Below are 24,342 nucleotides of genomic sequence, written 5' to 3' on the forward strand. Positions count from 1 at the left end.
ACAAACATAACCCTGAGCTACTGCAGCAGCTGGCACTTCTACCTTCCACACTTTACTGAAGAGCTCCCAACCTAATACAGGTCAGACAGAGCTGCTATCACCCTCCCCTATAAGGAAGGCACCCCTTTTAACCAAAAAGCAACTGTTTACAATTTAAGTGAATATAGAAGTATTTTATTGAACATTCAAACTTCATTAAGACATGTGCAATATGGCAAATTTTACTGGGTTTAACCCTAACTAAGACAATAGTATGATTGCTTGCTTGCTGGGGCTTAGCAACAGGGTCCAGATCACACGTACTTACCACTAATTAAATACTTTATTGAATAAATACATATGAAACAAAAATGCATTTTAATGCTCTTATAAAAGTTTAGATTTTGAAAGGCCTTTCCAATTCAATCTGAAGTGTAAGTACATACAATAAAGGAAGGTAGGCTAGTTTAACATAATTGGCTGACTTTATACAGCACTTATATCTTTTAGTCCATAAGTAAATTATTAAATGATAAAGAACATCTAATACAACCACTTCTATGGAACTAGGAAATAAATTTCTAATAAAGAAAAAATTTACAGACCCCATGACTTTCCACCCAACCCCAACAGTCTAACCCTAAAGTGGATAAAGCCAATGGCTCTCCCCACAAGAGCTCACGACAAAAAGTCGCTTCGCTTATCAAAAATCTGTATTTCTGATCCGTTATGAGCATTGAGACAAGATTCAATATATCCCCAAAGAAAGAAGCAACAATGCACGTTGTGAACTGCCTATTCAGCAACAGCGAGCACTGCATTCAAAACCACCTCATCCCAGGGATTAAATGAGATCAGCCACATTCATCGGCATCTCCTCCACTGTTGTATTGTAGAAAGTCTCAATGTCTCGCAGGATCCTCTTGTCCTCTTCAGTGACAAAGTTTATAGCCACGCCTTTTCTGCCAAAACGACCACCCCGGCCAATTCTGCACAAAAAGGAAGCACGTTTACACACAAGTTACTACTCTAATCCACTTAAAACCTGTGCGAGATCCATCCATTAACTGCTGCTCTTTTGTCTGCCGCTGGCCAGTTTATCCTGTATTTACAGGACTAGCCGCTACCAAAGTCACTTCTGGTCAGGAAAAAATAGCAGTCAGTGCCAACAGTACAGAACTGTCCGTGGACAGTAAGCAGCAGAGCAGAAAAGGTTACTCTTTGGCTGCAAAATAAGATCTTTATTTAGTGGTTGATACTGTGTTATGACATCCTAGCTAACACACCCATGCCACATGCATCTGATCCCAAGCACATGGCATACAAAAATAAGCTTTTCTTCAAAAATCAGACTGTTCCCAAGTTAATCCAGTTATATCCAGTAGCATAGAACAGCACACTCAACTTGAGAATTTTAATTCAATGTAACTGATTCAATGTAACATAGGTAGCTTTTTTTTTTTTTCCTTTTTTGAACAGAAAAATCCAAGCTTGACATTTTTGTGGAAGGCCAAGTCAGTCACTAACACATCACAGTGCAGTGGCATCCACCATCAGTTCTACCTTCCTACAGACTGCACCTAGTCAGCAAGAGCTAAACTCAGAAATGGCTCACCAAAAATAAATGTGACAAAAATAAATACCAACTCACTCTTTATGCAAACTCTGCAACTTAAAAATTCACATCCTAAACAGCGACAATGCCGTTTCTGAGCACCATCTTGTGCTATCAACTGCTGCTATCGACTCCTGTATTTTTTTACACTGAGTAACAAAGCGGAGTTTACTTAATTTAGGGACAGTCACTCAGCATTTAACTAAACCCAGGGAAGCAAAACTTGAATTGCCATCAGAAAACACACCCCACAAAGGGAAGAATCCCCCTTGGAAGAGGAACCACCAACAAGGCACACAAAACACGAACACGGCTGGAGCTCCAAAAGCAAAGGCAGCCCTATACAACTGGTTTGCCAAGACTATTAAGGCCTAGTCACTGAGCAGCAGCAACTGAAGATGAGCTAGGACCTACAGATGAAACTCACACTGCTGTCAAGATGCTATTGTCAGTAACAGCTTTTGTAATCGTACTCCACAACCTGCACAACAAGCCAGTTTAGTTGCTGGCAATTTCCACCTATCTCGGTGATGAATGATTGATTAGCCATCGCTGAACTCAGACCTAAATTTTCCCAGTGCTTTGTTTTGTTGTCCCAAAGTTCTGCTCCTCCCTCACTTCAGAGCCATAGCCACACAAGTCGGGGCTTTTTGAAAGCAAAGCCACAGTAGTTTTATTTCCTGCTAGCTTTTAGCAGTTGCTGTATGAACGCATGAGTAACACCTCCCACTATTTTAAGGACTAAAGGGAAGAACAGGTGAGGTTCTGTGCAGGTTTCTGTTGATGACATGACAGTGTAGCGCACCCACTAGAGGATAGAGCCAACTAACCTGTGAATGTAGTTTTCACGATTGGTCGGCAGGTCATAATTTATAACCAATGAAACCTGCTGCACATCAATGCCACGAGCCTGAAAAACAATACAGTCTTTAATGCAAGCCACAGACTTTGAATTATTTATCCCATGCTTTTGTCGACCACAAGGTTAGTTATGAACTACAACTGCGTAGTCCATAGTGGAGCATAGTCTTTACTCTTCCAAGAAGCTCCAAAGAGTTCAGGCTACAAGAACCTTAACCAAATTATGAAGCTTTTGGCACTGGATTTGAACAGAAATGTGTTCTGTGTAATGTAATACTCACCAGCAAGTCAGTGGTGATCAGGACACGGCTTGATCCTGACCTAAACTCCCTCATGATAACATCCCGCTCCTTCTGGTCCATGTCACCATGCTGTGGAGTTAGAAAAGTTTAATTACTATAGTTCCAATACTCCAGGCTAGAATATCCTTTAAAAAACAAGTGATGTATGAAACCCAGCGTCCCTACCTGCCATGGGAACAAAGCAGGTAAGGATAGAAGGAAGCATTTTTCTTTAAGCAGGGGGAACGATAATACAGCACTGCACAGCTATATTATAACTTTCCTGCTTTTCACTCAAATGTACTTCATTATGATTTGTTTTTCAATACCTACATGGCATTTCAGAAGCTATGCAGAAGTATCAATTCTTACCAGAGCTGAGACCGTGAAGTCCCTGGCATGCATCTTCTCTGTAAGCCAGTCTACTTTTCTCCTTGTATTCAGGAAAATAACAGCCTGTGTAATGGTCAGTGTCTCATACAAATCACAGAGAGTATCCAGCTTCCACTCCTGAACAGAACAAAGGACATCAGGAGATGCATCATGTCGCTAGGTCAGCACATAAGAATCCCAAACAAGGAATAAACCTCCAAAGTGACAACCAATTAGGCATGCTCTAGTATGCAGTAATATTCAATATGACCTGAAAGGTTGGAACAAGACACAAAGCAAGGTTTCTGCAACAACTGTTGCACCAGATCTTAAGACACAGGACATGGGACATTAAGAAAGAGGTCCACCCTAGTCATTTTTGATCCAGTGCATCGTTGTTCTTCTTCTTGCGTGTACTCTGCTAGCATTATTACAGAAACTAAAGCTCAGCCTTGGTTTCTGCAATTTTAGCACAGTGCTTTAACAAGAAGGTAAGAGAACTCATCCAGCCAGAGCAAGTAAAACTGATACCTACCTCTCTCTCAACATTAATGTAGAATTGCTTGATACCCTCCAGAGTCAGTTCTTCCTTCTTCACTAAAATACGTATAGGGTCTCTCATAAACTTTTTGGTCACTTCCAACACATCCATTGGCATTGTAGCTGATAGCAATACAACCTAGAATGCATTGCTGTGTTAATACACGCCTAGGACACCAGCTTTGATTTAGACAATTCGGCAGTCTTCAGCTACACTGTAACCAAACCTGCATCCATCAATTTAACCACGCAAAAGGTTTTTTTACCTGGATGTTTGTGCTCAATTTTTGAAAGATCTCATAAATTTGATCCTTAAATCCACGGCTCAACATCTCATCAGCTTCATCCAGAACAAACATTTTGATCCATTTAGGTGCTATTAAAAAAAGAAATGAGTATCTTGAAGTTTCAGAAACACACTAAGTTGTTTTATTACGGTCACTCCCCTTTTAGGACAGCTTTCCAGTACAACTCTCTACAATGACAGCAAATGCATTAAGCTCTTACTGGGTGTGAAATTTATATTGGAGATTACTAATTATCAAGAGGAAAAGTAAATTCATACTCACAAAGGTAGCGTCTGTTTAACATATCAAACACACGCCCTGGAGTTCCGACCACAATGTGCGGAGCCTCAGCCTGAAGTTTTTGCATTTCATTGCGTACATTTGTACCACCAATACAAGCATGGCACGTTGCTCCCATGTAGTCTCCAAGGGCCAGAATTACCTTTTGAATCTAAAATAAAACCCTTCCATTAGTAGTAGCTCCTGGTACATTAAAGATTAAGCCCTGGTATCATTGGTGCTTATGGACTTTGGAAGCTAACAGAGCTAACAAGGATTATGCAGCTCTAATGGTTAGAAAGGACAGCTGCTGATGATTTTGCCCAACTGTCTATTTTGAGGTTGTTCACTAGAAAGCATGACAGCACTTAAATTTTAGTCCTTACTGGTTGAAAACTAGCTGAAGCGACTACCATGCATCTGCTATTATCAAGTTAAAAAGCAGGGCCTCCAGAAGTGAACTCAAGTTTTGAACTGCTACGGCCTGCATGTCAAGCACTTGCAGGAAATCCATAAAAGAGTGTAGAAGCGCACTGCTATACGCCAGGCTTCAAAACAAGTCTCACCTCACCAATGTCTTCAGAGCAGAAGACTAAACATTCTGATTAGAGGTTCCTGTTCCACTGATCTGCCTTTTTTTGATATGACTTATTCCTGCCCGATTTATTATGTTTAGTTTTAGCTTCAAGAAGAATCTTCACTACACCACTCACATCTCAGTATATTCTCATTGAAAAAGACACAAAGTTTTATATAATTTATTTTCTACTCCGAGTTCTGTTCCAACATTCCATATTAAGACCCCACATTGCTGATATCCATTAATCCTAAAAATTAAGCATCCTGTAACTTTTGTTAAACACTCCCACTTAGTACAACAGAATACCAACCCTCGAACATGCAAGAACAGTCAGGAAAACATCAAAAATACAAAACCAATGAAGTGACCACATGCGTACTGCAGTTTTCACGTTGCACAACTGCATGCAAGTTCAAATAGCTTCCAAAAAGTATATTTGTTTCCACTCAGAACACTGTGCTTTAATAACAAGATCTAGTATTTTGTTTCTCTGCTGAAGATACTCCCTCAGAACTATATGCAGCATAGCAGCTGGCTCCTGCAACCCTGCCCCAGCACACCCTCCATGTGCATCAGCTCAACTTTTCAAGCAGGCAGAGAACTTGTGGGGCAGAAGCCAGTTTATATCCCCATTACTCAACACAAAAAGGGTTCTGAATGGATCTTAGTTACAGCCCCTTAAGAAGTCTGTTTATTGTCTCACAGTTGTGAAACATGAAACCTATGCAACGCACAAGCAGCTTTTTTTTTTTAACTACACTATCAATACCTGTTGAGCCAGTTCTCTGGTAGGGGCCAATACTAGTGCTTGGGTCTCCTTGAGATCAATCTCCAACTGCTGCAGGATGGAAATAGCAAATGTGGCTGTCTTGCCAGTACCTGACTGAGCTTGAGCAATCACATCATACCCTAAAAAAAGTAGGATACACATTTACTGCTCCCACACAGGTCATTCATATTAAGTTTTATTTTATTCCCTTTGAAATAAGTGATCAGCATTAAGAGTTCTCTCCATTTCAGGTCAGTCCCGAAAGATGGTGTACCATCACATCACTTGTTCAATAAGGATTAAAAATAGGTATTATCACACACTAATAAAACAGCATATACTTTTTACAACACTTTCCTAATTATCCAATGTTGATATCAGCAAATGAATCACCTGCATACCTTTGATGCATGGAATAATAGCTCTCTGCTGAATAGCCGAAGGCTTCTCAAAACCATAAGCATAAATGCCCCTTAGAAGGGATTCTTTTAAATTCATATCATCAAAATTGTCAACAATCTCATTCCAATTGCTCTGTAATGAAGAAAAGATAGAAAATATTAAATCCAACACCCATCTTCATCAGTGCATAAATTCTCAAGTCAGTTCGCATGTGCTCACCTCAATGACACCATCGGGGTCCATTCCCTCCGGGCCGCCATGGTCTCTGTCGCCAAACAGAAAAAACTGTTAGCAAAGTAGCAACTAACATGCAGAAGCGAGTTGACACTTTGTCTGCCAAAAGCCATATCTGGTACCCGTGACAGATCATTCTAGCAGGTGCTCTGACATTATGCCAATGGAGGAACTTCTACCCTCTCCCTACTGGCTGTGGTGCCACTAACCCAAGTCCTCGACTCTCAGGGTGACACAAGATCATCCAAGCCTTCATGCCACAGCGAGGCTCACAGTGAGTAAAAATCCACCAGAAAAGTAAACAGTCTTGCCTATTGAAAACATCAGCCGGCAAGACACCGACCGCACGCCGCAGCGCAGAGCGCCCCCCTCACGGAATGAAGCTGGTTAAGGCGGGGCTCTGCGCGCTGGGCCCCGCAAGTGCGGGGAGGGAGCACGGCAACGGCTGCCGCTGCGGCGCCCGGCGTGTGCGGGGGGGGGGTGGGGGAGGGGGGCGGCGGCCTCCGGCTCCGCTGCAGTCCCCCGCCCCGCCCCGCCGCCGCCAACTCTCGCGAGAGCTCCGCCCCTGGGATTGCGCAAAGCGGGCGCCGCGCGGGCGGGGGAAGGCGCCGGGCGATCGCCCAGGGGGCCGCGCCCCTCCCCCCTCCCCGAAAAAATGGTCTCGCCCGCCGCCAGGCCCGCAAAACGGAGACGAGCCAACGGCGGAACGCGGGCGGGGGGAACCCGGGCGGGGACGGGGGGCAGAATAAAAAAAAATTCCTTAACGAGGCGCTCAAGCAATTTAATTACAACTCAGCTCAGAGTACGATGAAATTAAAAATAGCCTTTTTCGGGGGTGGGGGTTGCTACAAATATCAGCAACGAAACAGAGAACCCCGAGGAGCGGAATTAAACCCCCGCTGAATCGCGAGTAAGGGGAAAGATGGGGCCGAAACGTCTAGAACCGGGAGGGGCCGGGACACCAGGCGCTGTCTAACCGCAGCGCCGAGCCTTCTTCAGAGCGCTGGCACACCCCCCCCACAAGCTCGCGCCTTCCCCCAGCCCATCGAGCCCCCTTGCGAAGACAGGGCCCGGGGCCTCCGCACGCCGCGCCATACCTGCTATAATCCGCGGAGCCGCCTGACATGTTCCGATCACCAGCTCTGTCCTCAACTGAAAAGGCAAGCCCTCCGCCGCGCCCGCGTTATATACCCGCCCCACTGCCGGACTCGTTTCGTTCTGCTCTGCGCATGGATATATACCTCACGCCACAGGGAAAAAAACACGAATGTCCCCGGATTGAGCCCCCTTCCCAAGAGATTCACCTCACCCCACTGTTTGAGATGCTCTGAAGGGGGTACCTGAGCCACTCGGGGCTACGAGGTCAGGGGAACGTGGGACTACTTTTTTCATCAGGACGCGGAAGGATATTGCACCATTGACTGCGTGAGAGCGTCACGCTCCTTCCTCCCGCTCTGCTCCCCCCCACCCCCGCGCTTGCTCATGTGCACGGGGTTTCCCGCCCTTGCCCCTGCTGCAGTGTGGGGGGAGGGGGAGCGTGGCGGGGGCGGGGAGGTGGAGGGGCAGTCGGCGGGAAGGGGCGAGGGCGGGCCGGGCCTGGCGGGGAGCGGGCGGCCGGACTGAGGGGAACACCGAGCAGGCTCTGCGGTAGTGGCAGGGGCGGGCGGAGCAGCGCTCTGTTGCGGCTGCGTTTCTCCCGCCATGTCGGTTGTTTCTAAAGTCTCCATGCCTGGAGTCAGGGTGGCCGAGGAGAGCGGCTTCCTCGGGCGGGGGGAGGCGGCCGGGATCGGGCTTTTGAGCCGCCGGGTTCCCCCCACCCCGAAATGGCTCCCTCTTCCTCCGTGCTAGGCAAAACACACCCTGATTGTTCCCTCCTCACCTTCTGGTGAGGGGCAGGAGGGGGGCGGCGCTGGGTGGCGAGGAGCGGCGGCCGGAGGGCCGTGAGGTGGGGGGACAGCGCCTGAGGGCTCCCCGCAGCCCGGCCGCGCAGTCACGGGGTGCGTTTGTGGGGAAAGCGGCATCGCGGCGAAGAGGCCGGCCGGACCCGGGGGCGGGCGGCGATGCTCGGCCGGCCGGCCGGCTCTGAGGCAGCAGTCCCCTGCACCACGCACGTTTGTCACGGCGCCTTAAAGGTGGATGATTCCTGCAGGGGGATGAAAGCGAGAGTATTTGCAGGCGATCGGCAGGGTGGTCCTCGGGGCGCCACTGAAAATGCGGTGCTGTGATATGCTGCAGTTCAGAGTATAGCGATGTCTAAGAAAAAATCTGTCACGACTGATTTAAAGGTTAGTGCAATCCAAACTAAAGCAGTAAGGAAAATGTTTCTGTGTAAACCGATTCAATGAAACGGTCGGTGATCATGCCCATTGATTCATACTGTTGTAGCAAAAAAAAAATAATTTTAACGCGCTTCTCAGGCTTTACAATAATCTGTTCATGAATATTTCTTATGTAGGCAAATAATATAAATTGTACGCAATAATTTGTGCCAACTTTAATGGGTTTTTTTGTGTCACTTTTCAAACTTGTTTCCATAGTGATTATATATGAACAAATGGAGGCAGTGTTTGAAAAACTCGACACTTTTCTTGTCTAGAATATTGCGAATTGTCTAGAACCATCTAGAACGTCTGTAAAGGGAATCTCTGAAAGGCTAAATGTACATTACCTCTTCCTACGGTAGCATCTGCTGGGGCAATAATATCTGTAGAAATAATGCATAGAATAAGGTATGAATATCCCAGCTAAATTATATAAATGCAGCTTCTCTGTTGACCCGCCCTAATGCTCTCAGGTTTTGTGTGCCCGTGCTGGGTAGAAAATATTCTTGTATTTGCAATTTAGGCAGCCACACAACAATTACCGGAGGCCTTTTTGAATGAATGATAGCAGTTTGCATGGACCCATAAACCCCTGGTTGTAAAAGAAACAAGATGGAGTGAAGAAAGAACACGAACATAGGTTCTAGCTGGCACAGTTAGATTTCCCATTAAAATGCCTTTGGGTCTAAATGGAAGAAATAATACTAGTGAATATTTGTTTTTATTAAGAATCTTGAACATTTATTAAGAAAGCTGTAGAAGGTATATATACTTTTTATTTAAGTATTGCAATTAGGTCTTAGTATATTTGCAAACCTGAGTGGAAAAGATTTCTTGACATGTTGGAATTTCAGGAAGGTAGTCCATATTTTCCACAGACTTTAAATATCTTTTAAAAAAAAATATTTGCTATCTCAGAAAAAAGTATCTAGTTTATCTTTTCCTGTAAAGAAATCAGTGTCATTTTAGATTACCTGTGTATTCAAACCACTTTGAAAGTTCGGTTTTGACAACAGTAGTTTTTAACTAACGAGGCTTTCCTAGTTTTCTTGAATGATAGTTACAATAGAAACTGTTCCGATTGCTCTAACTTGCTGCAAGTACTCAGAAAATGTTTCAGAAAATGTTTTTTTACTATTAACTGCATTCAAGGGACAATTTTTAAAACTGATTTTGTTATTTACTGCCTGCAGTAATGGCACCTGGGAGTCTCGAGCAGATGCCAAGATTTCTTTATGCAGACATTAGGCAACTATGGAGCCAAACAGTGCTACCTGCCCCCCCCTCCCCGAGCTCCTGATCACTGTCCTTTATAGAGGAGCTTGAAAGTTCCATATTTCTGAGGATTTTGTTCATCTGTGATTTACCCAATGCTGAAATATAAAGAAAAGTCTGTGGGCGTGTTGGTATCTCCTGTCACGTGGTCGTGGCAGTGTTTGACAAATCTGATTAGCTGGCTGTGTTATTTGCTCTGGTTCATCATTATTTTAATCCACTGCTATGGAATCAGATAGTCCCTAGTCAGGTGGTGTCTCGTCAAGATGCTCTCTATTTGCCTTAAGTGTTGTATGAGTGCAACTATGAAATTATGCTTTAAGAAACAAATCATCAGTTCCCATGTTAAAGAGATTCATGTGGATGTTCCACAACAAGGCACCCGAGGAAAGGAATCCAGTGTTTCTTCCAGCAAAAATCATTTCACCAAATGAAAAGAGGAAAGAAATTTTGTTTCATTAACTTTGGATAAGCATAGGGTTGGAAACACTGAATCAGTCCTCTCTCCGTGTGAAACAAGATAGCAGAAATCCATGATTGTTGTCCTAGCAATGACCCTAACTGTGCTAGTAGAAAAATTTTTGATACTTTGCACTCTCTAAAATCTGTGTACCTGAATACAGTGTTTGAGAAATATCTCTTTGGTTATAGTAGGGCAAACAACCATTTCATTTGTGATCTTGTATCTAATTTGTGTATTTTTAGACCGGTGGTAGCCATGCTCTGCCTGGGATTATTTGTGTTCTGAACATGAGGCGTCACAGTGAGAGGTATTGAAAGGTCAGATTTTGTCATTGCCAAAAATCTTGGATTGACGCTGGGATTTGTTATGGGCCCCTGGCTTTAAATCTTGTTAAGCTTTCTAGAGCAGTCTCAGCTGAAAACTTGTTCCTCAAGGAGCAGGTTCTGTTATCATCGGGCAGAAGAGATACCAAAAAGATAACTAAGTGGTATGTCGGTGCTACTAAAGATAGGATCCATGGCCACATTTATATGTACACATAACATACTTAAGTAGATGTCTCTCCAAAAGACAATCCTGGTGAATCATGGGCTCTTTAGTGAGAGTGAACCTAATTATACATTTATTAACGGGGGGTAACAGATGGACTAGCTGGTTTAGCAGCTGGGTTTCCAGTCATCATTCATGCAGATTGAAGTAAAGAATGATGTATCTAAAGAAAGCAGTAGGAGCTGACACCTGAAACTGAGCTCTAGTTGAGCAATCCCTGCTCATCAATATTCTGGCAAAGGCAAAGTCACAGCTTGCATTAGGAAATTTCAGAAATCTCCTCCTAGAAATCTCATACCATGATCTGAATTTACCATTAAACTGTCATGTACTTCATGGGAAACCTGGAGGATCCCGAGTTCCTCTCCTGCATTTGCAAGTCTGATGCTAGAGAGCACACTGTATATTATTTGATTGCCACAACTAGCAGGGCAAAAAAAAGTAATTGTAAACAGACAGTTTAGTCACAATAGTTCACGTTAAGGATCAAGATGATTTGTTAGGGTGGTGTTAGCATGAAGTAACATTTCTCAATTCATCATTCCCAAAGGATTCTGCCTAAACAAAAGCGTGCTTCCTCAGATGTAGGAGTAGATAGGAAAGATTCTGGAAAATCTCCAGGGGAGAGAGAAAGTCCAAATTCCAGCAGTCCCATGCTTGTTATTTAAATACAGTCACAGGGTTTAATTAATGCTAACTTACACTTTTTTGTCATTCCACCGAACTTATAATGTAAACAAAGTAGATAGTAAGAATTTATAAGATACAGTTGTTTTAATGCACTGAGAAAGCTTTCTTCGTATTCTTTAGTATCTCAGTGCAATTTGAAATCCACATTATGATGACTTTAGTACATTAAGCTGCTAGGCTTGCTTTGTCATACTTTTTTTTAAGGTTATTTTACAACTTTGTTATGTTTTGACGGGTATTTCTACTTCTTGTAACTGTAATCAAACTTGTGTTGTGAAATCTCAACAATGTCCTCACTGAGTGAATTGACAGTACATACAGACTCAGAATTTTTTCTCCCAGTCAAAGTTTTGTCTCACTGAACAGTTACGCACTAGGCCAATAAGGAACATCTTCAAAAATTCTTAAATTATTTAGGAGCCAAGCACTATGGAAAGACAGTGGGATTTAACCTGCTTTAGTTTATTTAATTGTCCCACATGCTGAGTCTATTCAAGATATCCAGACTTCTGCTGAGGATATAGGGTGGATAGTACCTTTTGCTGACCGGCTGACTCACTTGTCTGAAATGTGTACATGGTGGTTTGTTGCTTGTGCTCCCTAATTGCTTCAGGCATAAGTCTCCAGTTCCTGCTTCAGTTTTGCACAGTTTTATTCTTGGCCTGAGTCCTCTCACTCCCAGAAAGACCTTTTTTTTGCCTTGATTATATTAATTTGTTAAACTTTGTAAGACTAATTCATTTGTTGTCTTTTAAAGAAACAGGAGGGTTGTGTGAATTATCTATTTCAGGTTATTCATCCATTAATCCATTCCCTCTTAGAGTTTGAAGCTTAAATTCAGACTTGTAGTGACAGTAGTGCCTTCAGAGGTCTCTAAGTTATCAGTTACATATTTCTTATTCTGGAATAATGAAGTTCTTTATAAATTTTTAAGAAAGATGGTTTCTCTTTTATACAGTGGCAAAATTCTTGTAACCTGCTGCTGAAAGGAAGTGGCGGAAACGTTCTGGGGCCTCAGAGGAACCTGGGATTCTCAGCCCTGTCTCAGAGGGTCAAAAATCTAAAGAACTAAGGGAAACACTTCTTACTTTTGTAATAGAAACATATAGTTTCATCCAGTGGCCTTTGAACTTGTGAAAAATTTCCCATTTAGTTCAGTTAGCATTACCTCGGCCTTCTAATAAAAAACTAGTGTCGATTTCAGAAAATTAGTATTTCCTTTCTTAGAGGAAATATGTAAATGACTGTTAATTCTTTACATTAGTATAAAGTAAGAAAACTATCATATGGGTTCACTTATGGTGGTCCTGTGAATTTAGTAACTGTTCTGGTAACAAGAAGAATGTTGTCATAATAAAATCCCAACCAAAATACCTGAAACAGAAATATACTTTTCTTTCTATGATTTTCTTAGTCATTTGGTCCACTGCATGCTATAAAACTTGATAGTCCTACTTTTAGGTCTTGAATGTTCTCCTTGACTGAGCGATAAGATTCTTTCCTGCAGTTTTTAAGGCTAGTAGTCAGGCCCAGGACGTGGGAGTCCTGGGCTTAGCTATGTTCTCTGTTGTGTTAAAGACCTGCAGTGTGACCACAGACATGTAGTTTTACTACTAACATTGAACAGGTGACATTTATTAGACACTTGCCATTGACTGTTATTGCAATGGGAGCTCCTTCTGCACTTCAGTTTTCTCCTCTGTAAAGCGGGGATGATAGCGTTTGCCTCGGACGTTACGTGTTGGCAAATGTTTGAAAAATGTGGAGATCAGTAATGGTAGGGGGCTTAGAAATCTTTGATAGAAATTACATGCATACTTTCAGGGTAGAGTTTGTCCTTTCTATTACAGAAGTAAAGAAATCTGGAGAGATTAAACAGGTGGCAGTTGCTGCTAACATCCTGACAGAGTACTGTGGTCACATTTATTTTCTAAGTCACGTGGAAGACTTCTGCACTACCATGAAATAGTGCGTGTTGTATATTTCTGTGAGACAATCCACAGAGAACATTTTTTCCACTTCTGAGAGAAAGGTAAATATGAGCCTATGCATTCTTTTGAAGAAAACATTTTTCCTTCTGATACTGGTTAACCATCTATGTAAGTTATTTATTCTCATCGTTCTTCAATTTGGAATCCACTGATGGTGCTTGAGGTTTTTAATCACTAAGCTGATTTCAGTTGTTTAATTTTTGGAACAGCCACTACAGGCAGACCTATATTCTGTATTTAATTTTGAATACCTTTCCTCACTGATAAAGAAGTTGAGTGTTATGTTCTTAGGAGGAGGAACTAATGCGTGTGAACCAAGTCAGGATGAAAACACCAAAAAGGCCAAACAGTTCTTTGATTTTACAGGGATGTGTGTGTATATATACACACACACACATACATATATAATATATATATACACACACAGGACCAGAGTTTATGGTTTAAGAAGAAAACATCTCTAGTGTATGTTGTAGATATGCTTACCTGGATAGATCCCCTGTTTCCCGACTGATGAGGCCAAGCCATATGACTCTCTTCTTCCCCACTCAAATTGCACTTTTAGACATCAGAGCAAGCACACTGTGCTTTTCAGAGTTTATGTACAGTGCTATGAGTTATGAGGGCCCATCTCAGATTAGTGACAACAAAATGGCCAGGTTTTATCAACTGATAACAGCATTGCACAAAAAGCTTTGCTATGAGTGTCTTACAGGCCTTTACTGTCAGAATATTTAAAACGTACATCCCTGAACAGCAAGAGTAAGAGATCATAGATATCATTACTTTGTTGTTCTTTAACAGAAGCTTTCTGTCCGTATTCAGCCTTCTGTGTTAACTGAAGTCTCTTCCTCCTCTAGCAGAGCATTTTAACCTCCGAAACAGTATTTTGCAGTTTATAGAGCAAGTTATAAAGCTTGTTACAACTTGTGAACGTTAACAAGAAAGGTAAATACTTTGTCATTAATAAAATGTATTGACCTAAATAAAATGACCTATGTAGTCAGAAGTATTGCCTCAAGGTGAATCTTAATTTCTACAAACTGAAAGTTTTCTACTGAGCTTTACTTTTTGTAAGAAAATTGACTCTGTTCAGTTCTGCAGGTAATTATAGCTCAGATTCCCTGAGTCTTTTTTTATGTCACTGATACTGGCTTAATATGGAATTATAGATGAGTAGTTTCAAGCTTTGTGCCCTTGTTTTGCCTGCCTGTAAAATGGAAATTATAATCTCCTGTCTTGGAAACATGTCTTAGATTGTAAGATGTTTAAGGCTGGGACTGATTGCTTTATGCGCTATGCTTCCCCCTACAAAGCAGTCAGTTTAGGTGGGAAGCTGAGGTTCTACCTGGGTGAAAGTTTAAAAAATTATTCAAGAAAAACATTGTGACTTGTTTATTAATTTTGTTTGTTTTGTTAATCCTTCTGAGATTTTTTGGATGAAAAAATGTAAATATTGTAAGGCTTTTCGCTTTAGCAGTGTTACAGATGCATGCTATTGTCATGATTGGGTCTGAAATGTGCACCCATCAAGCTGAAGCTGTCAAGTGGGCCTTGACACTGTCTGTAACTTATCTTAACTTCCTTGTAACTGTTCTGCTCCATTGTTTGTGGTGTTATGAAGCCTCTGTAGGCCAGTCCTTAATACCGTTTGTGCTTTAACCCACCACAGAATGCTATTATGTATTACTTTATATGCTAATTGAATACTGCCAGATGAGACAAAAAGGAATGTATAAGGTGCTGGATACTAGGGAATTAATTCTTTTCCTCTCAGGTTGCACCCAGGATCAGCTGCCCGTGTTTTTCTGGGCTCCGCTGATGTAAGCAAGCATGAACATCCACTGTTGCAAGACCAGACAGGGTGCCGGTGATCACATAGTTTTAGCCAGGAGTTAACTGTGGCATTGCTTCTGCTAATCCAGGGCATGCACTTTAACACATCATGTCGCAGCAATTGTCAGTGGCCAGAAACCTTTGTTCTTTACACAGCAGGGGACAGAAATGAGAGTTAATGCTGAATTACAGACACATGTTGATTCATGTATTCCATACATGTATTGAAAGTGATTAGATTACAATTTACTGTCTCTTTTTGCAGTAAATAAAGAAAATATACGTGCCTCCATTCAAAGTAGTTTTGTCTTGTGCTAGGTTCTGTAAGAGCTTCTAGTAATAATTGTTTCTGAGTCTTAAGGAGTTGTTTTTTTGCTATCTTATTCAACATTTATTTGTAGCTCATTCTTCTGATTAATTTAAAAGTGGCAAGGTCAGAAAATTCCTTATTTCTAAGCAGGCTGATACTATAGTATTAGGTAACCACTCAGTTACTGGTATTTTTTATTTACTCTTTTGTCCTCTGTAGCTTGGATTACCATTTCTAAATATATTCTGGTATACATTTTCCATGGGTTACAAGACTACAAAATCTTGTATGACATTATTCCTTTTATTTCAGCAACAATTTAACAAACTGCTGAATTAATCTGTGTTAATAACAAAGAAAGACTCGGTCAAACAATGGCAAGATACTTAGGGTTTCAGGACTTCATTTGGATGTGATATTTTGTGTATCTTAAGCTCAGAGTTTTCTTTTTTTTTCACATTTCTGTCCAAGAAAACTGAGTTATCACAAAGGTGATTTCACAGTTTATTACACAAGACAATTTCCTTTATTCTTATTAATTTGCACTGCTAACATTCAGCTATTCTGGGAATAAAACTTTGTGCCCCCAGGAGCACATTCTTTTTTCTGAAATCATATTGGAATTGTGTTTGTTAATTTACACCACATGGGAATTGTCTTTGCTAATTTAATGGGCAAACAAGCTGTGTATCTCTATGCAGAAGGAAGGAGAGAAAAGTGAAAACCATAAAGGACTGCTGCCTCAGAGCTGCTGTTGCCATAGAGCTGCTAACAAGGAAAAAAACTGCAGCATGGATTTCTTCTGCTGTTGAAGGTAAGATGAGGGCACGCAAAGACTGTAGGAGGGGGAGGGGAGGCAAGGCAGAGGGAGGGAGAGGAGGAAGAAAGTCTGCGTCCTTGCTGTCTAAAAAAGGAAATTCAGTGTTCATGAGCAGAACTGCTGGTGCAGAAGAGCAAAGCTATCTCAGTCGTTTAGGGTAGCAAGAGTGATGAACAAGCAAGTGCATTCCATGCTTTCAGGGGGAAATACTGCAAAGAAAGGAGGGAGAGGAAGAGTGACTTTATAATTTAGAAAATACTCACTGCTGCTTCAAGACAGCTGCTTTTTGGTATGACTTTGGCATTGATATTGTTCCCCTGGGTAAAGACAGCTGTGAAAAAGCTCAGTAGGTAGATAAGTAAGAAGAAAAAGTGGTGCTAGAAAAAAAAAATCAGCATAACCTTGAGGTGATGAATTCTGTCTGTATGTATTAAAATGTGTCAGTTGTTATATTCAGCTGTGCAGTGCTGTGAAACCTTTCAAAATGTAAGCAAAATTGTGGTTTTTGTCTTAAGATTGTTATGATAAATTGATCTTTTATCAATGATGTTTCATCTTTTATGTAAGTGTCTTTTGACTGAAAATGTATAATAAATAACTGAAAAGTAACTATTAGATGCACAAGAATACTGACTACAGAAATGACATCAGACATGCTTTCTGTGGTATCTCTTTAATGGGGTGAGCTTTGTAGGCTAAGAATCTTCGTGATCATTGGAGAATTATCTGCACAACACTCATCCAAAAACTACTGCTGCTTCTACATCTGTCTAGCAATTCCACTGTGGCCCCGGCCTGCCAGTGGCATTTCTCCTGCCGGCACCTCCCTACCTATTTCCCCTTTCATGTTCTGCCCGCCGGCAGCATTTCCTCCAACAGCTATGGCCTGCTAGCAGCATTTCCCCTGCCTATCACTGCCTGCTGGCAGCATTTCCTGTGCCTGCCAGAGGCATTTCACCCGCTTTCCCTGCCTTCTGGCAGCATTGCCTCTACCGGTGCATCCATGTGGGTGTCATTTCCCCTGTTGTCTCCTGCCTGCCGGCACCATTTCCCCTCTGGCACCTGCCTGTCAGTGTCATTTCCACTGCTGGCCCCTGCATGCCGGTTGCCTTTCACCTTCCAGCCAGCAGTATTTCCCCTGCCTCCCCTTTGCTGGTGGTGGCATTTCCCCTGCCGGTGCCTGCCTGCTAGCAGCATTTCCCCAGACAGCTCCTACCTGCTGGTGGTGTTTCCCCTGTTGGCCTCTGCCTGCCAGTGGTATTTCCCCTGCTGGTGCCTGCCTGATGGTAGCATTTCCCGGATGGTGTGATTTCCCTGGCGTGCCTCTGCCTACTTGCTGGTGATATTTCCCCTGCTGACCTCTGCCTATGGGTGCCTCCCTGCTGGTGGCATTTCCCCTGCCAGCTTCTGCCTGCTGGAAGCATTTCCCCTGCTGGTGCCTGCCTGCCAACAGCATTTCCCCTGTCAGTGCCATTTCCACTGCCAGCCCCTGCCTGCTGGTGGCATTTCCCATGCCAGCACCTGACTGCCAGCAGCATTTACCCTGCTGACCTCTGCCTGCCGGTGTCATTTCCCCTACCTGTCTTTGCCTGACAGCAGTAATCCCCCTGCTGATCCCTGCCTGCTAGCAGCATTTCCCCTTCCTGCCCCTCACTACTAGCAGCATTTTCCTGCCAAGACCTGCCTGCCGGTGTTACTTCCCTGGTGCACCCCTGACTACTAGCAGCATTTCCCCTACCCGTTCCTGCCTGCCAGTGGCATTTACCCTGTTGACACATGCCTGCCAGCACACACCTGCTGGCAGCTTTTCTTCTGCCTGCACCTTCCTGCCGGTAGCATTTCCCATGCCTTCGTGCACCTGCCAGCAGCATTTCCGCTGCCGACATCATTTCCCCTGCCCACCTCTTGCTGATGGCAGCATTTCCACTGCTGGCCCCTGCCAGGACCTCTCTAATCCTTGTGACGATGACTCGTTCTGTCAGAACCTTTGCCAAAGCCATCTTTGTGCTCCACAACAGTATGTTTTTCTGTCTTATACTATGTTTCTATTTGGTATCTTGTACCCCAATGATGTCTATCGTTGATTCAGATCTCCTCTTGAGTTTTTCAGAGAAGGCAATAGCCTTCATCTATTTTTATTGACACACCTCCCAAAGTGTTTTTTATTGTGTTTTGTGATTTATTTTTGTTCTAGTTACTTAGGTGTTAATTTGGCTGCTTCATTCAGCTTCTGATACGTTTCCTATATTTCCCCGTTTCTTCATGTTTTCTGTCCTTTGGGACCCAGCTAGTGCTGTTAAGGGTGTCAGTTGGAGAGACTGTCAAGGTGACCCTGATTCATCAGTGATTTACAGTAAATAATTTACTTTGCAACAAGAAATATTTTTGACAAGGAGTTCTTAGGGGATCTATTTCTGCTTTGTCGTTCAGTCTTATCCAGAACATAGCTCTGGTAGAAGTTAGGTAGCATAGGTGGTCTTGCAAGAAATGGAGTGTCACCCCATACAATTTTGGTTTTTTTTATAGGAAACTAAGGCACATAATTTTTGACAAAAATGCTGTTACTGGATTTAACAAGCTGCTTTCCTACGTAGCTTAGTATGACATCTATCTTTTTCTACCTACACCCCAGAGAAATTCATTCCCTGCCCAGTCACGTTGCTGATGCAATAGATGTAGTAAGAGCAGGTATTGTCATTTCTAGTAAGGATCACTGTCTCTATTCAGTACTTTACATGCTGTAAACTTAGGGCAGATGAGAGAAGTTCCTGCTACACCTCCTCCAGCCGCCTTTATACTGAGGGCTCGGCCCACCCCTTTCCCAGGGCAGTGCGGGAAGGGTGGGGGTCATTGAGCCCCAGCCTCTGCTCAGGAGGCTCATTCTGCTCCTGGGCTTCTCTGGTACTGTTCCTTGAGTTGGTTGCAGGTTTTGAGCTGTCCAAGCTCTTTGGGCAGGTGTGTTTTGACATCTAGAGAAGGGGAGTTTTTTGTCTGAGGTAAGGGATTCAGGACAAAGTTCAGTAGCATGTATAGTAGAAAGTATGCTTGCATGCAGGTTTGTTTTTTTTTCAGGTCAGTTACTTTGTACTGGGTGTTGAGGGGTAGCAAGATGGCTTAGTAATAAGCTGGTTTGGTTTGGTTCTTTTTTTTATTTTCCTAAGTGCATTGTGTTTTCCTGGAGTTCCTGACTTTATTGAAGATAGAACCTTGTTTTTTTCACCAGTTTTACTGTATACTGTACAAGTTGTTGACGTTATCTCTCAATAGGACTGATGCTGAGATGCTGCGGTAGGGGTTAGGGTGAGCGTGTTGTACGCGTCTGTATGTGGAGCTCTAGCCTTCCTTCAGAAAGCAGCAGGGACGTAACGCATAGTGTGTGTCGGGGTACGGAACTGCTCGTCGCCTTTCCCGATCGCCCGCGGAGTACCACGTTGTCCCGAGAACCTTTGCAGCTTGCGGCAGGTCCCTCGTAGATTATAAGCATCAGGGCTTCCGTTATTTTGTGGGCCTGTAGAGAGCACGGAGTCTGCGGGAAGCCGGAAGGTGGGAGGTGCTCGCAGAGCGCGGGGCAGAGGTGGGAAGGGCAGCTCCCGAGGAGCGGCTGACAGAGGGGCTTTAGGGGTGCAAATACAGGGCGGGAGCTGTCGGGAAAGAGATGGGTTCCTTTTCTTGTTTTCAGAAAAGCAGATTTGTTGCCTAGTGAGCAATGAGTTGATAACTGCACACTCAGGAGAGACGTAGCTTATTTAGTTCACGGTTATACAAGGCTGGGAGCTCAGTGGTTTCCCACAAATCAAGCATGCCGGGTCAAAATTGCACTAGGTATTTATACAGTTAAATGTGTTAGTGGCATGTAATACTTGTGCCCCTCTAGCAGGTCATTGGTTAGTTTCTTTCTTGCTTAATCTTAAAGGTCCAGCCTTTTAAACTTACTATGCATCCTCAGAGAGTAAGGGGCTTATTTGAGTAGAGGACTTTCTAGCCTATTAGTGTGATTTTTAGTATTATAATGAGGATAGTTCACCCAACGGACACTTAGTTCTTACCAAGTTGGCAACGTACATAAAACATCCTGATTAGTTGTTCTCCTTAAGGTCTAATTTCCCCGGGATGTCCTTGGTTAAAGGATACTGACTTTGTACTTTATCACCCAGCTGAGGCAGGAGTATTCTTGGTCCTTCTCCAAGGATACTGAATGTTTGGTCCTCTAATCAGAGATAATGAAGTGTCCTGTACTTATAGCTTAACATATATGAAGAACATCTTGCCCTAATACAATGGTAGCTAAGTTTCTTTAACACCCTGACAGTTCAGGAGAAGAGAAGGAGTTTCTAAAGTTTGGGGACCAGGGCATGGTTGGGAAAGGGAGGTGGCTTCATCAGCCTTTCTCACATGGGTTTTGCTATTGGATGTGGGTGTCGATGAGGTCTGTTCCATGTTAGCCTCTCCGCAGCTGATGTGAGGTCTTGGCAAAGTCACAAGAGACGCAGTGTAAATTATCTGGGCCTCCGTACTGCAACATGCAGGGCTGAATGTCAGACAAGTCTCATCTCAGAATGCATTAGGTACATTAAGGTATGTTACAATATTGGCTCCAGAACTGAGGCCTCCAGTCCTCCATGCATTTTACTTACTTCATTCCCTGACTTAATTTTTACATCCATCCCTTCACAGTCCATCTGGATGTCACAGTCATTGTTACTAGGAGGCATTGATCACTTATTCCCAACACAGGCTTGTGTCGCTGTCTTCCCTGGAACTTGCTGGCAAAGAGGGTGTGTGTTCTTTGTGCTCATAACAATCTTCATCCAGGGTCTGCCTTTTATTGCAGTCACAGGCACGCAAGCTTTTTCTATGATTCGCTCTTTGCCTTGCCTTTTTCCTTAAGTGTCCAATGAGGTTTGCTCCACTGTCAGTGATGACAGTTTCGTTCTCTTGTTCTCATTTAGCTATTGTGGGTTTTTGGCACCAGTTTCTGTAGTTGTAAGGTGTCCATTTTAGATCTCTGAGTCACCATGTCATGCTGTTGTGGTTTTTCCATCGGCCGACTGCCGTGATAACTCCCTAAGGGGCTCTGTGGGGATTTGGGCTCAAGGGTCTGGAGCCACTTTTGTGGCGGACCTTTTGTCCTTGCGGCTTCATCTGTTGGGCAGTCTTGGTTGCTGCGTGGTACAATGTCCTGTCTTTTTGAGCTTCCTCGGTTTTTGTATTTTCTGGGTTTTGGTTGGGTTTTTTTGGTTTTTTTTTGGCAGGATTTCTGTTGTTTATTCCTGCAGGTAAAGTCAAGTTGTCATTTGACATCCAGGTCCCTGTGGCTCTTCCCCCCCCTCCTCCCCCCCCGATATCATTTTCCCATGCCAGGAGCAGCAGAGAGGGGAGAGGAGTGATTGGGTATCCAGGGATGTTGAGTTGGGTTTCCTCCTGTTTTGCAGGGCTGACCCAGAGGAAGCGTGGTACGTGGGTTGATAGTGTTAATATATATTATGTGGGTGCACTAGTACCTTTCAGTGTATGTCAGAGGGTAAGGATTTTGTTTTGTTTGGTGTATTTGTCAAAGACGCGAGTTTTGTGTGGGAGGAATTGTTAACCTATTGGTCCACATCCAGGTGACTTGTTTGAAAATACTGTTGTTGCAGATGCCAAGGGACGAGCTGTGCAGGGCGGCAGCGGGGAGCTGAGCGCTGCGAGAGGGTGAGTCGGTGTGTGGTATGAGAGGGAAGAGGTGACTGATGGCTCTATGACTCCATTACAGTATTTTTATTTGAGGGTGCGAAGCGATGAGCCAAGCGGGATCTGTATCCACTGGAGGTGAGTCAGGCAAGGTCAGTGGTGTCTGGTGGGCTGAAGTAGCAGTTATGTTTGGGATGTTGTATTGCTGGTGTAGTTATAAGCAACCCATGTTGTTTGGGTCTTACAGGTGGTGGGCGAGCCTCAATGCAGGAACCAGACCTGACAGAGCCCAGGTGGGCAAGCTGTTGAGGAAAAGGAGTGTGAGAGAGGGATAGGTGCAGGTAGGCTGTGGTATTGGGCAGTATCTCAGGATGTGCCTCTTTCCTTAGACTTTTGCAGGCGCCACATGCAGGCTCATAATGGTGATGCCACATGCCAGTGAGAGGTGTGAGAAGGTGAGGCAGTGGTCAGCATCTAAGATCAGAGAATCCTGTGGCATCGTTGTTAAGCTCTTTAGTTTTGCAGGCACTGCCTTGGTAATCAGATGAGCATTTGAGGTGAGCTTGGTAGTAGTGAGGAGCACGGGGCTGGTGACCTCTCACAAGTGTAATGGTAGTTTTCTGTCTTTTGATATCTTTGGTGTCACAAGTGATGAACAGGTGCAGTGTGTGATGCTGGTATCTGTGTGGAACAGGTGAGCAGAAGGCCATGTTCCTTTTGAGGAGGGGCGTTTTGTGGAAGAAGTGTGTGTCAACCCATGTGATACTAATTGCTGGCACGGTGCTTTTTTTTCAGATGATGAAGAAGCACTTGGCAATGGCAGGAATACCCTGGTTAGCTGACATGTTTTTTGTTGAGAAAGGATTCAGAACCTGAGCCATCTGAAAGCCCCACAGTGTATAACTTTGACTTCAACTGGAAAGAGGTTTTTAAAAATGGAAATAAATCTCATTCAATTAAGTCCCATTCTATGAACTCCCCATTAGAGTGTGGGTCTTCAGAGATGATGTATTTGGCAGTAGAATGCATCAGCACAAGACTTACACTCCGTTTTGTTTGTGGGTTTGTTGTTGTTTTTTTTTTTAAGAAAAAAAGTCAATGTTCCTTGCAGAGATCCAAGCACAGCACATATTCCAAATGTTGACAGCTTTGGTAGTGCTTGGGTTCTCAGTTGTGACAGTTGAGATATAAAGTGCTGTTCCCCTGCATGCTTTGGTACAGCCAAACGCATTAGCATATCTGCCAGTCCTGTTTGGTAGCCTTAGGTATTGCAATGGTAGGGATTTTAATTTTTTTTTTCCCCCAAAAAGTAAAAATATATTGGGGATCTCTCCACTCACTGGTTTTTCTATCATAAATAAAACTCTAAAAAAAAGCTAACATTGTATGATTTACAAACTCACTTGCATTGCTTAAACTGTAACTGCCAAATACCTGTAGCCATTTCTTAGGTGTATTTAAGCAGTTAGGTATGTGTTGTAAATGTTTAACAAGAGAGGCAACTAAATCTTTGGGTTTTTTTGCTCTGATATTCTGAGGGAGTACTCTGAAGTACTTGACTTCTGTCTTGCTTTCAATGGCATGTTTTCCTGGCAGTTCAGCAGCTTCTCTTGGGCAGGGCAGCTAGCCACAAGTCACTCCTAACTATGTACCACACAAAAACCCTTAGTCAAATTATTACTATGTATTTTGGAGATAGATAACCTAATGCTGTCAATTAATGGCTGTGCAAGAGACGAGCAATAGTGTTTAGATTTATGTGAAGAATCAATTCAAAATGGTATCGATTAGTCTTAACACTGATTTTAAATACTCAAATCATTCTAGCTCTTAAAAGGTGTGTTGTATTTCAAGCTGTTTCCTGATAACCAGAGGTACCCCTCTCACACAAAGCAGCCTGCCGTCAGAAGGGCAGCTGTGTTGCCTTACTTTTTTCTCTCTCTCTTTTTTTTTTTTTTTTTTTTAAATAAAACTGTCTCTCCACCATTGCTTGACTTGCTTCTGTCAGTGTCAAAATCCTGATGCCAGGTGCATACTGCAATTCCTGGGGTTAACTTGACGTGGGTGAGGCACACAACCTTGCTCCACGGGGTCCAGGTGCCACTTCTCCTCCCCTAGGGTATGGGCGGACACTGGCAGAAACAACCACCAGACTTTTAAAGCAGGTGAGAGCAAAGGATTAAAATGCTTGAGCCACTTTGATGGTGTTTGGTACACA

The 24,342-nt window shown here is 43.3% G+C and overlaps 1 protein-coding gene, 1 long non-coding RNA gene and 3 other non-coding genes across 19 annotated transcripts; 1 reads left to right on the forward strand and 4 right to left on the reverse strand.

The window, feature by feature from the left end:
- Nucleotides 1-158: 158 nt before the first annotated feature.
- Nucleotides 159-7,453, reverse strand: EIF4A2 (eukaryotic translation initiation factor 4A2). Its single transcript, XM_064458089.1, has 11 exons — nucleotides 7,297-7,453; nucleotides 6,185-6,230; nucleotides 5,965-6,097; nucleotides 5,564-5,703; nucleotides 4,218-4,386; nucleotides 3,915-4,024; nucleotides 3,644-3,787; nucleotides 3,109-3,246; nucleotides 2,737-2,826; nucleotides 2,425-2,504; nucleotides 159-968 (listed from the first exon to the last, which is right to left on the reverse strand). Exons 1-11 carry the CDS (start codon nucleotides 7,323-7,325, stop codon nucleotides 824-826), a joined length of 1,224 nt encoding a protein of 407 aa, XP_064314159.1. The 5' UTR covers nucleotides 7,326-7,453; the 3' UTR covers nucleotides 159-823.
- LOC135314479 (small nucleolar RNA SNORA63) lies at nucleotides 2,899-3,025 on the reverse strand. Its single transcript, XR_010374010.1, has one exon. It is a non-coding gene; the product is annotated as a small nucleolar RNA SNORA63 (small nucleolar RNA).
- Nucleotides 3,421-3,601, reverse strand: LOC135314495 (small nucleolar RNA SNORA81). The gene has a single exon (XR_010374026.1). It is a non-coding gene; the product is annotated as a small nucleolar RNA SNORA81 (small nucleolar RNA).
- LOC135314497 (small nucleolar RNA SNORD2) lies at nucleotides 5,781-5,850 on the reverse strand. The gene has a single exon (XR_010374028.1). It is a non-coding gene; the product is annotated as a small nucleolar RNA SNORD2 (small nucleolar RNA).
- Nucleotides 7,454-7,782: 329 nt separating the features above from the next.
- LOC135314422 (uncharacterized) lies at nucleotides 7,783-24,112 on the forward strand. 15 transcript variants are annotated; one of them, XR_010373943.1, is made up of 10 exons: nucleotides 7,783-7,846; nucleotides 8,349-8,484; nucleotides 10,501-10,565; nucleotides 12,456-13,529; nucleotides 16,336-16,448; nucleotides 22,091-22,145; nucleotides 22,207-22,276; nucleotides 22,524-22,681; nucleotides 22,774-22,818; nucleotides 22,920-24,112. It is a non-coding gene; the product is annotated as an uncharacterized LOC135314422 (long non-coding RNA). The 15 variants fall into 15 exon arrangements; XR_010373946.1 differs by lacking the exon at nucleotides 7,783-7,846 and adding an exon at nucleotides 7,856-8,196; XR_010373942.1 differs by lacking the exon at nucleotides 7,783-7,846 and having other exon boundaries at nucleotides 7,856-8,484; nucleotides 10,501-10,575.
- The last annotated feature ends 230 nt before the right edge of the window (nucleotides 24,113-24,342 follow it).

This window comes from Phalacrocorax carbo, chromosome 7, assembly GCF_963921805.1.
Source record: "Phalacrocorax carbo chromosome 7, bPhaCar2.1, whole genome shotgun sequence".
Classification (NCBI taxonomy): domain Eukaryota; kingdom Metazoa; phylum Chordata; class Aves; order Suliformes; family Phalacrocoracidae; genus Phalacrocorax; species Phalacrocorax carbo.

Bases quoted from the DNA above. Each gene is read 5' to 3' on its own strand.
- EIF4A2 (XM_064458089.1), bottom strand. From the start codon at position 7,325: ATGTCAGGCGGCTCCGCGGATTATAGCAG. The intron at 2,827-3,108 runs GTAAGAATTGAT...CTAACTCCACAG, and splicing joins ACTTCACGGTCTCAGCTCTG to CATGGTGACATGGACCAGAA. The intron at 2,505-2,736 runs GTGAGTATTACA...ATTGTTTTTCAG, and splicing joins TGATCACCACTGACTTGCTG to GCTCGTGGCATTGATGTGCA.